Source organism: Antrostomus carolinensis, unplaced genomic scaffold, assembly GCF_000700745.2.
Source record: "Antrostomus carolinensis isolate BGI_N321 unplaced genomic scaffold, ASM70074v2 scaffold50112, whole genome shotgun sequence".
Lineage (NCBI taxonomy): Eukaryota > Metazoa > Chordata > Aves > Caprimulgiformes > Caprimulgidae > Antrostomus > Antrostomus carolinensis.
Window position 1 is genome coordinate 1 of NW_010302852.1, and position 14823 is coordinate 14823.

Here is a 14823-nt window from a genome sequence, read left to right on the forward strand (position 1 = left end):
GTGGTGCTGCTGATGCTGAAGGTGGTTTTTTTGTTGAACAACCCTTGTCTAGGTTGTGAAATTTGTATGTCTAACAACAGCCAGCTGGTGCCAGGGCCACCACCTGCTCAGTTCATATGGTGCTCAACCTGGTGGTGCTTTTTGAACAGGGGTCTGGGAGAAGTAGCACATGAGGAGCACCACCTGCAAGCGATCCATGCATAACAATCTTCCTTGTAAATTCAATATTCCTGCAATAAACCCATGTGCACAAACCCACCGAGATGCTGCCACCACCCAGCTTCAAGGGTTGAGTGACAATGCCCCAAAATGGCACCAGCTGGCATGGTTTTCTCAGCCCCCATCTCTCCAGCAGGCTGGGCGCAGGCGTCCCGGGAGCAGAATGAGAGGATGGCCGGCCTGCCGCACATCCCAGGCCCTGAGAACCTCCGCCCCTTCACCCCTGCTTCGCTGGCTGCCATCGAGCAGCGCATCGCCGAGGCAGAGGCACTCAAGATAAAGAGGCAGCATGTGGAACTGCCTGAGGAAGAGGAGATCAAACCCAGCAGTGACCTGGAAGCTGGTAAAAACCTACCCCTCATCTATGGTGATCCACCACCGGAGCTTATTGGGACCCCCTTGGAGGACCTGGACCCTTTCTACAAGGATAAGAAGGTGAGGGGCAGGGCTTACCCCATGGGTAGACTTGGTATTAGATATAAGTCATAGAATCATAGAAGGTTGTGAGCTGGAAGGGACCCACAAGGATCATCAAGTCCAACTCCTGTCCCTGCAGAGGACAATCCCAACATTCAGACCATGTGTCTGAGGGCCTTGGCCAAATGCCCAAGAAAGACTAAAGCATGGACCTCCTCTTCTTTCCTCCATGTCCCAGGGTCTCATCTGAGCCCATCTTGGTGATCCACAGCCCCAGACTGCTGTGGTTGCTTCTCCTCCAAAGCAGAGCAGTTGTTCCTTGGCAAAGTCCCAAGCCTTTGGAGATCCAAAGCACAAATAGAGGTCTCGCCTCTAATAGCAGCACTTGATCTGTGGGTGTTTTGGGGGGCGCGCAGAAGGGCTAACCCATCTCCCTCCTCTCTTTTCTCCACAGACATTCATAGTCCTCAACAAAGGGAAGTCCATCTTCCGCTTCTCAGCAACCCCTGCCCTCTACATGCTGGGGCCCTTCCACCCCATCCGCAGAGGAGCCATCAAAGTGCTTATCCATTCATATCCTTGTCCCATGTGATGCTACTCTATTGCCAGGTCAAACCCTGATGCTCTCAGAGTGCAAACAGCCCTGGGAGGGGGCTGGGAGAAGTGTTTCATGATGGTATGGTGAGCAAATCTCCTGGGCTGGCCCCCACCATGGCCAGGACCATGCCCAGTCAACCCAGTGCTTTGGTTCCTTCCCAAGAAGTAGGTGTTTGAAGGTTTTGGGGCACCTTGGTGGTACCAAGAGCTCAGTCTTGGTTGGAGAAGGGAAGAAACCTAAGTGGTGGAGCTTCCTAGGAAGAAGTTCAAGGTCTGGAGAGACTTGGAAAGGAAGGAAAATGTTTGCAGGTCAGGGAATCCTGTCCCATCTGGGAAGTGGGACAAGAATTTGGGAGCTCAAAGAATGCTTTGGGAGAGGGAAGGCAGAGGCACCAGGACATTGGGGTACAGGGAAGGAGACAACTTGGGCAGTGCTGAGGCTTTTGGTGTGAGACAAGCAGAGATGGAAAAACAGAGAAGAACTCCAAGAGTAAGAGAGACACTAGGATGGGTGGGAAGTAACCACAGGAGAGCTCTGGTGGCAGCAGGGGTTGGTGGCCAGGAGGTAGGAGGAAAAAAGAGGAGGTGTTTTTGGCAGAGGGATTAGACAAGTGGGGAAAGCTATACCCTGGGGTGATGGAGAGGAAGGAGCACAGGGGACAAGGAGGGAGGCAGAGCCAGCACCATGGAGATGGGGAAGGGAGCAGAAAGAGAGGGCAGAGGACAGGACCATGCATGGGAGCAGGGGGACTAAGGGGGAAGTGTGAGCACAGGACTGAGCCAGGAGAGAGTGGCAGGAGGAGCAGCTCAGGGTATAGGGCCACGGTGGGAGCCAGGACAAGAGGAGGAGGGGTGCTTGGCTTCATAACCATGTGAAGGGGAGAACGTAGACAACAGCCACAGCTCTTCTCCTTGACCAGGTTTCAAATTATTCAGCATGTTCATCATGATCACAATTTTAACCAACTGCGTGTTTATGACGATGAGCAATCCCCCAGCGTGGTCCAAGAACGTTGAGTAAGTCCCTGCTTTCCACAACCTTCCCCAGCCATGGGGGCCATCCTAGCTTGGCCATCCTTAGGAGGGACAGGATCAAGGCTGAGAGAGGGGTGGTGGGATCCAGACACCCTTCAGAGGAGGAGAGGTGTCACTGGGAGATGCTGGTGGCCACCTTGATCTCAGAAGGGATGTCTGTGCTCTGCATTAGGCATGGCAAAGAAAGGGAGTGTTTCAGAGCTGCCCAAAATCTGGTGGTAGAGACCATTGCAGAGCAGGTTGGGTCAGGTCAGCAGTCTGGAGAGGCTGAGAAGATTTACCAGTCCCAGGAGCATGAACAACCAGCCCCAAGTGAGAGGGGGAAAATCCAACATTTTCTCTTGTGGTTCTGCATGGTGGTGGTGGGACATCAGCAGGGATCAGAGGTGTTGCAGAATAGTCACCAAAGGGATTGGTACCTCCAGATGTCCCAACTTGCCTTACGAGGTGAGGTGAAAACCTCCCCTAGTGCCAAAGCAATCCAAGAACTCATCAGCCCATGACCGTGAGCCCCCAAACTCAGCTCTGCAAGGTGGTCCCACTGGCGGGGTGGATGAAACCTCATCCTGAGCTGGCCCTTGGACCCAAGTGAACATCGCTTGAGTCACCATTCCTATTTCAGATATGCCTTCACTGGGATCTACACCTTTGAGTCCCTCATCAAGATACTGTCGAGAGGCTTCTGCATCGACAACTTCACATTCCTGCGTGACCCGTGGAATTGGCTGGACTTCATGGTCATCTCCATGGCGTGAGTTTGGTGGGATGGGGGGAGGATGGGAGGTCTGTACCCAGGGGGGGACCCTGGGGAGGAAGGCTGAGAAAAAGGGAGGTGGGTGCCTGGCAGAGCCCTTGAAACCCTTTCCTCTCCTGTCCTGCAGCTACATTACCGAGTTCGTGGACCTGGGGAACATCTCTGCTCTCAGGACCTTCCGTGTCCTCCGCGCCTTGAAAACCATCACCGTGATACCAGGTGGGACTTAAAGAAGGGGTCTCCGCTCCATATCTTCCCCTTCCTTGAGCTCAGGTTTGCCACTGTTCACAGCAATTCCTCGTTCTTTTGATGGGTCTAAGAGAAAACAGAGGAAATAAGATATTTGATACTTATAAATAATTTTCCACATAATTCACCTTTCAGTCAGGTCCTGCTAATTTGACATCTTGGAATTAGCTGCACTCACTCAGCTGATTGGCCAGGGAAAGCCCCTGAAAAACCAGATGTATTGTTTTTAGGGTTCCTTGGAGATACCTTAAGCGGGCTTGTGCTCACATTGTGTTGATGGACTCGGTTAATCCACACACTTCATTTGATCTTTGGAGTCATAAACTCAGTGTTGTCCCCACTGCTGACTGCTCTGGTGCCAGGGTTGAGGTATTTAAGGGGTATTAGTGCAAGAGCCAGGTGGTGAGTGATTAACATCACCCCAAACATCCAGCCTGCAGTGGTAGGAGCACATTAGCAAATACTTTTGATAGCTATTTCCCAAATTTGATACCATTTTGATATCCTGCTTTGATATCCTAGTGCAAGCTGATGGAACATGATAGATCAGATCCCTTGAAGAAACATGAGATTGAACTGAAAATGATCATTTCTTGTGGTGAATAGATTCTTGTGTCCTTGTAGCTTCCAGATCTTTAGGGTTCCCATTCAAATGGGGGAGTTTTTTTGCCTCCATCCAACAGGCTATAAATTGAATTTAGCAAAACATAAGCTGCTGCTTCTCTCTGGAATGACATCCCCCCCCAAGAGGCTCTGCAGAAATAGCAGTTGCAAAAATATGTTAGTTTAGAACGACTGTCCTCAGCCATTTCCCAACATAGACCAGCCCTTGGAGAACAGTTTTACCTAAATAGTTTGGGGACGAGGGGAACTGGCATGATGACAGGGCTACAAGTCATGTCTCTTTGGAGAACTGCCTCCATGTGAGAAAGCTCTGTGCTCAGAGCTGCTTGTAAGATAAATATCAGGATGTCCCAGCATCACCCATCATCCTTGTAGTCTTCAGGTGATGGGAATCACACAATGTCAGGGATTGGAAGGGACCTCAAAAGATCATCCAGTCCACCCCCCCTGCCAGAGCAGGAACCTAAATGAGATCACACAGGAAGGTGTCCAGGCAGGTTTTGAATGTCTCCAGAGAAGGAGACTCCACACCCTCCCTGGGCAGCCTGTCCCAGGGCTCCAACACCCTCACTGGAAAGAAGTTTCTTCTCAAGTTGAAGCAGAACCTCCTGTGTTCCAGCTCACACCCATTGCCCCTTGTCCTACCATTGGGCATCACTGAGAAGAGCCTGGCTCCATCCTCCTGACATTCACCCTTAACATATTTATAAGCATTAATGAGGTCACCCCTCAGTCTCCTCTTCTCCAAGCTAAAGAGACCCAGGTCTCTCCGCCTTTGACATCTTCCATGTCAAAAGCCCACTGTGGATAAGCCTCCTCTGGGAGTATTTCCTCCAGGAAATGGTGATGCTGGAGGGGAGAGATGAGTTAATCTCGATGCTTAATGCAGATGTCACTTTGTCACCTTCACTCGGATGCCTTGGGGGTTCCTGAAGGGATCAGGCTGGAAGGTCTGGCTGGGCTCCCAACCACCCACGGGACAGCAGCATGTGGGAGTGTTGGACCACAGAGGCTTTTCTAAAGCTGAGAGCAGTGTTCAGCATCTTCCAGCTGGGCTGTCGAGTAGCTTTTCCATGTGCCACAGCAAAGTGGTCTACTCTACTGGTTTGGGCCAAAAAAAGGCCAGATTGTGGCATTTGGGGAAAACATAAAGCTAAAAGGAATTGAGAGCTGCCAGGCTGAGGTGGGCTTTGGCTTGTGATAACCCAGGTTAAAGTTGGCATGGGGAGGCTTGGCTGGCACTGGTCCAAGAGTGACAGTTTTGGGGGAAGGGTTTATGCTGCCCAGCGATGTGTGGGGACAGAGGGGCAGCTGGAACACAATGTGGGGCACAGAGTTTAAAGTCTGAGCACATGGGGTGAATGTGGTGATACCATGTGTCCCCATCAGATCCAGCACCTTCTAGGAACACCATAGCACGTTCTCCACAATTCGCAAATGAGCAACTAGCTCAGTAGTGATGCCTCCCTACTAGGGCTGAAGACAATCGTTGGGGCTCTGATCCAATCAGTGAAGAAGCTCTCAGACGTCATGATCCTCACAGTCTTCTGCCTGAGCGTGTTCGCCCTCATCGGTCTACAGCTCTTCATGGGGAACCTCCGTCAGAAGTGTGTGCGGTGGCCCCCCCTCAATGACACCCTGCTGGGGGACTGGGGGCTGGACAATGACACGTTGGCCAACACAACGCTCTACAGCAACTTCACCGACAGCATCGCCAGCAACTTCACCAGCAACAACACCTTTGATTTTGAAGCCTATATCAACGATGAAGGTAAATGCTTGTGCATCCTCTTCCCCATTGACCCATCACCCTAGTTTGCTCCTCAGTTTCCTCACTCTTCCTACATGTCAGACCAAGATGGTTTGCTCATATGGATCTTCCTGCCAAGGTGCTTTGCAGGGAGATATAGCTGGTGGGTGAAACAGGGTTGGTGCACACTCACAGAATGGACAGATGGGATCAAATCTGCCTTGTCAGGGAAAATGCAGTCCACCTGGACAAGGTAATCTCATCGAGGAAGGTTTGACCATGAGAAGGTCTGGACAAACCAGTGTCTTCGTCTCTCACACTTGCTAGTGAGGGCACAACCTCCCCATCAGGGTGGACACTGCTAAACAGCAGCTCCATCTGGCTGGTCACAGCAGGAAGACCAAACCCTCCAGGAGCAGATGGGACTTTGGGTGGAAAACCAGAGGGAAGGATGTAGGAATGACATTCCTCACCTGCTTTCACTGCTGCATCAGAGCTGGGTCCTTCCCCGGGTACCATTGCATCCAGTGAGCATTCCATGTGAGCATGCAACACTGCAACCTCCATCAGGAGGGAGAGGTGGGGTCAAGCACAGGTCCTCAGACAGGTCTCCAAGTTTGCTACTTTCCCACCACTTCTTTGAAATAAGTTTAGCCCAAGAAAGTACAATGTGGGGTTTTTTTGTTTGTTTGTTTGCTCTTTGGTTTTGGGTTTTTTAAACTCCATGAAGAAGTAAAAAAATCTCCAAAAATCTGCCTGGCAGATCTGCTCAGTGGTGGGATGGTCCACAGGGATGTTTCACGTCTCATTTAGGGCACTCAGCAGAGCTCAGCAGAAGGTTGGGTTACACCTCAGCTGAGCTACTTTGTCTGACTGTACATGAAGCTCTGGCATTAATTACAGGAAGGCTTCTTGGTAGGGGTGCACATTCAATATACAGGATCTAATGAGTGCAGTGCAAATAGCAACGGGGCTGTGCCTTCAGGTTAACAGCTATTGGGGCCGGGCCAAAGAACATATCTCCTGGAGTTTCACAAGCAGGACATCTCCTCGATGAGCCCACATAGGTTAAATAAAAACCTGGTGGCAAGAAGCCAAGCAGAGCCAGGAGATGCTTTGAGGAAGCTCCAGAAACCCCTGTGTGCTTCCTGGAAGGGCTGTGTTAGGTGATACCCAGGATGAGGTCCAGCTGCCTTCTGCTATGTCCTGGGGTGGGGGTCTCCAGGTGCTCATCTATGTGTCCCTGGGGGCAGGTGACCTGTGGTGGCACTGCTTGGCAGCTCCTGTGGCTCTGGGTTTGTAAGAAGGAGCTTTAAGGATCTCTGGTCTGTGAGCTGGGTGGGTTTCCTCACCAGGGTTGGGATGGGAGCAGCAGGAGGAAGGTGGTAGCCATGGAGCAGTAGCAGATAGTTCCCCCAGGCTTTTTTTGGGACCTCTGCAGTCCCCCATGCTCAGTGCTCCCTGGGAATGCCCTGCTGTGTCATACATTTTCCCAGTAAAACAGACCAGACCTAGTCCTTTGACCATATGTTGACCCACCTTCCCAGAAGACCTGACCTTGGCCAACCTGACTGTTTCCAGAGCTTTTTCTGGGCTTGGGAGCCACCTAGTTGGGTCAGTGAAACGAAGCCATGAGCTCTCTGAGATGGTTCCAAGTAGTTCAATGCAAATAGCAAAGTCAGCAGAGAGGAGACAACCCAGTGCCCAACACTGGGATTCTGGGAATTTCCCTGGCAGTGAGGAGCTGCCAAAAATTTGAAAATCAATTTTGGATTTTTGTTTGTTTTGTGGGTTTTTTTTTTTAATGTCTTGCTCTTTCTTCAACTGCAAAGCCAATTTCTACTTTCTGGAGGGAGCACTTGACGCCCTGCTCTGTGGGAACAGCAGCGATGCTGGGTGAGTGAAGCTCATGCTGGTGGCTGAGGTCTCCTCTGCCTCCCTGGGAAGGGATGAGGCAGCCAGCGCTGCCTGTGGGACCACTGATGCTTGGGATGGGACAGCACTTGGGCTGAGAACATGACTCTGTGGGTGAATGGTCCAGGAATCCCAACTCTATCAGCTTGGGAGGGTATTGGTCCAGGCACCCCAACTGGGATGGGAGCTTGGGAGGGTATCAGCCTGGGCATCCCAAACATACCAGCTTTGGAGAAGGTGGTATCAGTCCAGGCATCCCAACTGTATCAGCATGGGGTTGAGGAGGTCTGCTGAAGCATCTCAGCACCTCCAGGGATGGAGCATTTTGCTGTGGGTGCAGGAGGGGCAGTGCTGGGGGCTCACACTGGCTGCCCCCATGGCTCCTTTGGTAGGAAGTGCCCTGAAGGTTACCAGTGCATGAAGGCGGGGAGGAACCCGAACTACGGCTACACCAGCTACGACACCTTCAGCTGGGCTTTCCTGGCCCTCTTCCGCCTCATGACTCAGGACTACTGGGAGAACCTCTTCCAGCTGGTAGGCACGAAATTTTTATCTTTGTACAAATGCTCCTTTCATTTCAATGCTGCCTGTGGCCTAGGACATGGAAAAACTGATTTGAGTGGAGACCTTGTCCTGTGGTTTATGGATCTAACCAGGATCAGTAGAGATGAGCCATGGTCCTATCTAGCTCTCCAACCTGAGCAGTGCAGTATATTTTCCACTGGGCAAAGCAGGGCTGGCAGCTGTATCATGGACATCGGGGATTTGTAGGAATATCTGGTAGCTCTCTGGCTTGAGCTAAGGGAGAGGGGAAGGGGGAATGCCAGGTCTCTTGAACCCTGGATTGAGTCATTGTCTAGGAAAAACCATGAAATCCCAGCTGACCCTGAGTCCAGGGACTGTTTAGGTAAAAACAAGACAATGTCTGAAGGCTAGACGTGTCCTCTGGAAACAATTATGCCCGGATCTGGGGTTAGAAAAGGACCACGCTTGGCCCAAGGGTAAGACCTGAGAAGGTGGGTCAATCCCTGTCACAGTAAAGCGAGTCCCTAGTGAAGAGTCTCTTTAGGAAGAAATTCTTGGCTGTGAGGGTGGTTAGACAGTGTCCCAGGTTGGCCAGAGAAGCTGTGGTTGCTCCTCCCTGGAAGTGTTGAAGGCCAGGTTGGATGAGGCTTTGAGCAACCTGGTCTAGTGGAAGGTGTCCCTGCTGCTGGCAGGGGGGTTGGGACTGGGTGAGCTTTAAGGTCCCTTCCAACCCAAACCAGTCTGGGATTCTATGATTCTATGAAGTATCAGTCCCATCTCCATGGCTGTTTGCAGTCCTTGGGCTGCCAAGTAGCACAGAGCAGCATGGTTGGGTTTGCCCAAGACTTCTGGCCATTTCACACCAGTCCTAACCCAGTCCCATGGACTGCAGGAAGGTCAGTTGGCCACTGACCAGCCCTTGGTGGTGGTGGGAGCAAAATATTGTCCTTCTACCATGAATGGGAGGGTGCCCTGGTCCAAGACCTTTCATTAGAAGCATCACCAAGCCGATATGTCGAGGTGGTATGAAAGCCTGTGCCTCCTCTTTCCACAGACACTGCGTGCAGCAGGGAAAACATACATGATCTTCTTTGTGGTGGTTATATTTCTTGGTTCCTTCTACCTCATCAACCTCATCCTCGCAGTGGTGGCCATGGCTTATGCAGAACAAAACGACGCCACGATGCTGGAGGAGCAGCAGAAGGAGGAGGAATTTCAACAACTCATGGAGCAGCTGAAGAAGCATCAAGAGGAGCAAGAGAAGATGGTTGGTGGAAAGTGTGGGGGTCAAAATGAGGGACTTTAGGAACAGGGGGAGAAAAGGGGGAGGCAGTGACAAACATGGTGATGCCTGTATTTATGTAAAACCCAAAAATAAGTCCCATTTGGGGACTTATTAGCAAAGATAATAATTGAGTAACTATTTGGGGGGTCACAGCTGAATCAAAAAGTCGAGCTACTACCCTGGGTGAGGAAAACAAAACAAAACAAAAATGTCTGAAAAGATTTAATTTCCACATCCAACATCCAGCCCAGGGAGCACTGGGAGGCAGCAGAGAGGTACAGCCCAGCGGTGCCATATTGCCTGAAAGGAGAAGTTGAGAAACAAGACATAAAAGGCACCAGAATGAACAATATCTCTTCCTGCAGGAAACCTGGCAGAAAGCCTGCACGAGGAGATAATGATCCAGGCACAGAGAAGCACTCAAGGAGGACAGGGCAGTTGTAATGCTCAATGTGTAGCAAACCCTCTACTTTTGGTCAAGATTGGAAACATCAGAGAGGGCTTGAGAAACCCTACATCTCACCTGGGGAGGTCCTGGTGTCCTTGTGAGAGCCCAGGCATAGCTCATGGGGTCTGGTCTCACTGTTGTCCCCAGGCAGATGAGCAGATACTCACACCTGATGCCACAGAGGGTTCACACTGATATTTCTCCAAGCTGGCATCAAAATGGGTGGTATCTGAAACTGCCTGATTTCCACCTGTTTTGCACCATTTTAGCCCCAGGATGTTACCTGAGCCCCTTTTTGGTCCTTAGGAATCTCTGTTCAGCTTCAAAACACATGGGCAAAAGCTTCTGTGATGTCTGATACCGCTGCCCAGCTACATTCCATCTCTAATCATCATTTTGGCCAATGTCAGCAACGTCCCCAGGAGAAATACCTGCAAATCTAACTATTAGTCTGGGCAAAAGATCAACTTCCTCTCATGCAGAGACACAAAACAGTGTGTTCCTCTCTCTAGAGCCTCTATCTCTCATGGCTTATCTGTGCCAAACCACAACATCCTCTGAGGAAGTGATATGCTCGTCTCTGGCTGCTGATGTTTGCAGGGTGGGTCTAAGTAAGTCTTACCCAGCTCGAGAGATGAGCATAAAGATGGTTGTCCGTGAGCAAATCAACCAGTGAGTTACCTCAAGGCTCTATTAAGGGGTGATACCTCTTTGTTGTCACCTAGAGAAATGGAGAAGATGGAAGGAATGAGGTTGAGAGTGAGGGCAAAGCACCTACAGGAAATGGGCACTTTGGATCTATTTAATATCCAGTGACCAAGTGTGGAAACACTTCAATGTGTGGTGCGAACAGATTGATTCCTACTTTGCTGTGGCATCCTTAGTACTACTGGAGGGCTTGGAGAACTTCAAATATGAATATCCCTGCCAGAAAGGAAATGGGAAAAAGAAACTATTGGATGTGCAAATAAAAACCTAATGAAACAATATTTGGGAAAATAATTTTAAATTTTGACCCAAAATCTCATAAATTCAAGACCAAAATTCTTGCACGTGGCATTTCAGCAAGAGCCTTGAAGGTTTTTCTTCTTTCCTGGACGGGATGAAAACATATTTCAAAGATTAACATTTCCGGTGAGACAGAAATTCGAGGGTTTGCATAGTTTTGTCCTTATGAATTATTCACCTTGAGCAAATGTGAGCAGATCTAACACGGCTCTGCGGGGAGCTCAGGATGGTGGAGTGTGCAAGCAACAAGGAAATGGTTGCAACCTCAGCTACTGAAAATAGTTAGATCCTCACGAGTAACAATGAGGGATGAGTTTGCTGCCCAGGTCCTGCAGCAGCAGCAGACTGTGGAGTCACAAAGTCCTGCCCAGGATGATCCTGGAGTTCGATTCACCCCGGTCCTCAGCCTGGTGCCCTGCAGTGATTGCAGGAAGCTCCTGATGGCTGTAGACACACGGGTGATGGAGATGTGGGTTGCTGCAGTTGCAGGAGCAGCGGTCCAGCAGTGATTCCCTGCCCAGCAGTGTGGCCGAGAAGGAATGTGACTCAGACCTGAACAGTGACCAGGACAAGGCAAAGGACTGCAACGGGCAAGTGGTCCCCAAGGTCGTGCTGGAGCGGTCTGCTACGGTGATTGACGTACGTGCCTGGCGCTGTCTCTGCTGTCCCTTGAGGGTCCCCACCCCAATAAACCCTGGTGGAGGGACGGGCATGTGCCCAGCTTGTTGTGGGTGGGGTCCTACGAGCCTTTCTGCAGCCCACCTGTAGTTCCCATGTTGCACCCCAAGGTCTCTCCAGACCATGCCCTTTGTTCTGCCTGCTCTGTCTTTAAGTGCATTAAATATCCTGCAGCACTTGCATTCATCCCCTGTCATCTCCTCTCCTTCTAGTTCAACCCAACCAATGAGCCGGAGAAATCAGACCCCAACCACCTCACTGTGGGCAACCAAGATGGGCCAGGCCTTGAGAAGAGGGTGGGGAGTGCCATCAGTGTCATCTCCAATGCTGTAGAAGGTACATTCTTCCCCAGCCTGGGTTGAGGGCTGTGAGTATCAGCTGGTTTAGCCCAACTGTTGTGTGTTGGTGGGCTTGGGGGTCCTCAGCACCCCCAAGAGATAGTAGCTGCCCCAAATGCCCAGCCCTGTGCAAGGGTTGACTCTGGATCAGGGGTCTCCATACATGATCAGTGGGGTTGCTCAAGCAAGGCTTTTCATCCCAGCTCTCTAGAAGGATGCCTGGAGGCAATCACACAATAGCTCTTGCAAATGAATGAGATTGTGATTGATGACAGCAGTCTCCAGAGTCCACTGAGAACTGTTGAGTGGCTTCTCAAGAGCTGCTGTCTCAACTTTAACAAAGAGTACCATGGACTCGGGAATAACAGGTTTCTCAGCCTTGTTTTCCCTCAGAATGGGCACCAAACCCTCTGGCTACCCCAGAGAAGGTCCTTTGGATGTCCCTGCAATCTCAGCATGGCAGGGACACCTCAAATCCTGCCCAAGTGCTGAGAGCAGGATTGGACCCGTAGTTCCCTGACTGCTCTTCCTTTCTACCCCTCTCTGGTTTGGGGGGTAAGGTCCGCAACATCACTGGGCATGGGTAGGCTCCTCCTTTTAGCCCCCATATTAAGCTCATAGATGGTCTAGGGCTGGTTCAGGACCTCAGGAGAGGTCTCTTCTGTGGGTTAGAACTTCTCCTACCCAGGGGAGGGCAGAGTAAGCCTACACTGATGTCATTTTTCTTTCATATCCTCAGAGCTGGAGGAAGCTCACCAGAAGTGCCCATCCTGGTGGTACAAATTTGCCCACACATTCCTGGTCTGGAACTGTTGTCCTCTGTGGCTGAAGCTGAAGGAGTTTGTCAAGCTGGTGGTGATGGACCCCTTTGTGGACCTGGGCATCACTATCTGCATTGTGCTCAACACACTCTTCATGGCCATGGAGCATTACCCCATGACAGAGGAGTTTGAGAACGTGCTGAGTGTGGGGAACCTGGTAGGCAGCTATGGGCATCCTGTCCTTCCCCAGTTAGAGCCACACCATCCACACTGGTGGGCAAATACCCCCTGCTGCCCTTGTGTCACCTGAACAGTGTCCATGCATGCCTGGAAACACATCCCAGCTGCTGAGAAAATGGTGTGGGGGTCTGATCACAGCATCCCCGTGCTAGGTTGAGCTCCAGGATGGCTCAGAGCAAGGGAAGTGATATGGAGGTGGGATCCACCATCACCTTCTGCTGCAACTTCTGCACTGCTTGGTGCATCTCAGCAATGCCAGCCTGGCCATGGCCTTGCAATGCTGTCCTGAGCCACCTTCTACATTGCAACCCAAGGTTAGGCATGAGCTGCTGCAAGCCCTTGTTTGACACCACAGTGTCCTTGTGATGCTGGGTGGCCGTGTGGCAGAGCAGGGGCTAATCCAGATGCAGACAGCTTCCCATGGAGTAGGAGGCACCAGTGCTAGCAGCATTAAATCATCATCATCATCAGTACTTTTCCTGGGGAAATCACTGCAAATCTGGGCTGTCCTGATTTCATGGGTGTATTTAGCAACCAGCTGTGGTTGCTCCTGCTTGGAGCTCAGAGTAAATGGCTTTCAGCTGGATGCAATCTGCTGCTGGGACAAGTCCAAGAGGTCCATGATAGCTCTGGGAAATGTAGTGAAGGGATGGAGGAGATCACCAATCTCCTCTTCTACCTTCTTGCCCTGCTCTAGCACCTTCCAGGGCCTCTCTGTGCACAGGCACTGGAGTGACACATGCCTGAGCCCTGGATGGGCAGGATGACGCTCAGCACACAACTGCTTTGTCTCTGGTTTCATTCAGGAAATACAAGGGGATTAATCGGCTGTTGCTCGAAGCTCAGTCACACTGCAGCCAGGTCCAGCTTCTCCTCTGAGCCAGCAGCAGTTTCTGGCTGTGTGTAAATCCCAACACAGGGAGCTGGGGGGATTGGCTGTGGAAGGGTCAGGGAGGGATGGGAGTAGGAGAAGCAGCTCCCACTAAGCCATGATCTTGCAGCCCACAAGGCCAATAACCGTGTCCTGAGCTGCACCCAGAGCAGCGTGGGCAGCAGGTGGAGGGAGGGGATTCTGCCCCTCTGCTCCGCTCTCCTCAGACCCCACCTGCAGTGCTGCCTCCAGTGCTGGGGCCACCAACAGCACAAGGACATGGAGCTACTGGAGCCAGTGCAGAGGAGGCCACGAGGATGATGCGAGGGCTGGAGCAGCTCTGCTGTGAGGACAGGCTGAGAGAGTTGGGGCTGTTCAGCCTGGAGAAGAGAAGGCTCCAGGGAGAACTTCTAGTGGCCTCCCAGTACCTGAAGGGGCTCCAGGAAGGGTGAGGAGGGGCTTTGGCCAAGGGCAGGGAGTGAGAGAACAAGGGGTGATGGCTTGAAAGTGGCAGAGGGGAGATGGAGCTGAGATGTGAGGAAGAAATTGTTTGGTGTGAGGGTGGTCAGACACTGGCCCAGGTTGCCTCCCTGGAAGTGTTGAAGGCCAGGTTGGATGAGGCTTTGAGCAACCTGGTCTAGTGGAAGGTGTCCCTGCTGCTGGCAGGGGGGTTGGGACTGGATGAGCTTTGAGGTCCCTTCCAACCCAAACCAATCTGGGATTCTATCACCCCTCACATCTGCTGCCTGTCTCGCTGCAGGCAGAAAGATGACCAGGCTGTAAGTGAAGAGAGCGGGATCATCTGGCAGGAGCAGAAAAGGGGACACTTTTGAGCTGGCATGCAAAGGGACATGTTGGGGAGCATCCCCTGGGATACCAGTGCCGAAGCCTTTCTGCAAAGTGGAGGCAAGGACCTGTGCACCCCAACTCTGTCCACACCCAGGGCAAAATCTGTCCCCAGGCTCCTCAGCCCACACCATGTCAGGAAATTTCATCAAGGACGTTAATTGTCATGTTAATTGTCCCATGGCTGGTCCCACTCTGGAGTGCTCTGATAATGCAGAGCACTGTTGTGGTCCCAGGAAAAGAGGAATGTGTAAGAGCTAGATC

The 14823-nt window shown here is 51.5% G+C and overlaps 1 protein-coding gene across 1 annotated transcript in view; it reads left to right on the forward strand.

The window, feature by feature from the left end:
- The first annotated feature begins 360 nt into the window (after positions 1-360).
- The window catches only part of SCN4A (sodium voltage-gated channel alpha subunit 4), a 34375-nt gene continuing 19912 nt past the window's right edge, over positions 361-14823 (forward strand). The window contains exons 1-12 of the mRNA XM_010163889.2: positions 361-654; positions 1091-1217; positions 2154-2250; positions 2891-3019; positions 3150-3241; positions 5370-5666; positions 7478-7541; positions 7952-8093; positions 9139-9351; positions 11309-11464; positions 11716-11839; positions 12581-12819. Of these exons, the coding sequence (XP_010162191.1) occupies positions 391-654; positions 1091-1217; positions 2154-2250; positions 2891-3019; positions 3150-3241; positions 5370-5666; positions 7478-7541; positions 7952-8093; positions 9139-9351; positions 11309-11464; positions 11716-11839; positions 12581-12819 (1944 nt within the window). The 5' untranslated portion in view covers positions 361-390. The remainder of the gene's footprint in view (positions 655-1090; positions 1218-2153; positions 2251-2890; positions 3020-3149; positions 3242-5369; positions 5667-7477; positions 7542-7951; positions 8094-9138; positions 9352-11308; positions 11465-11715; positions 11840-12580; positions 12820-14823) is intronic.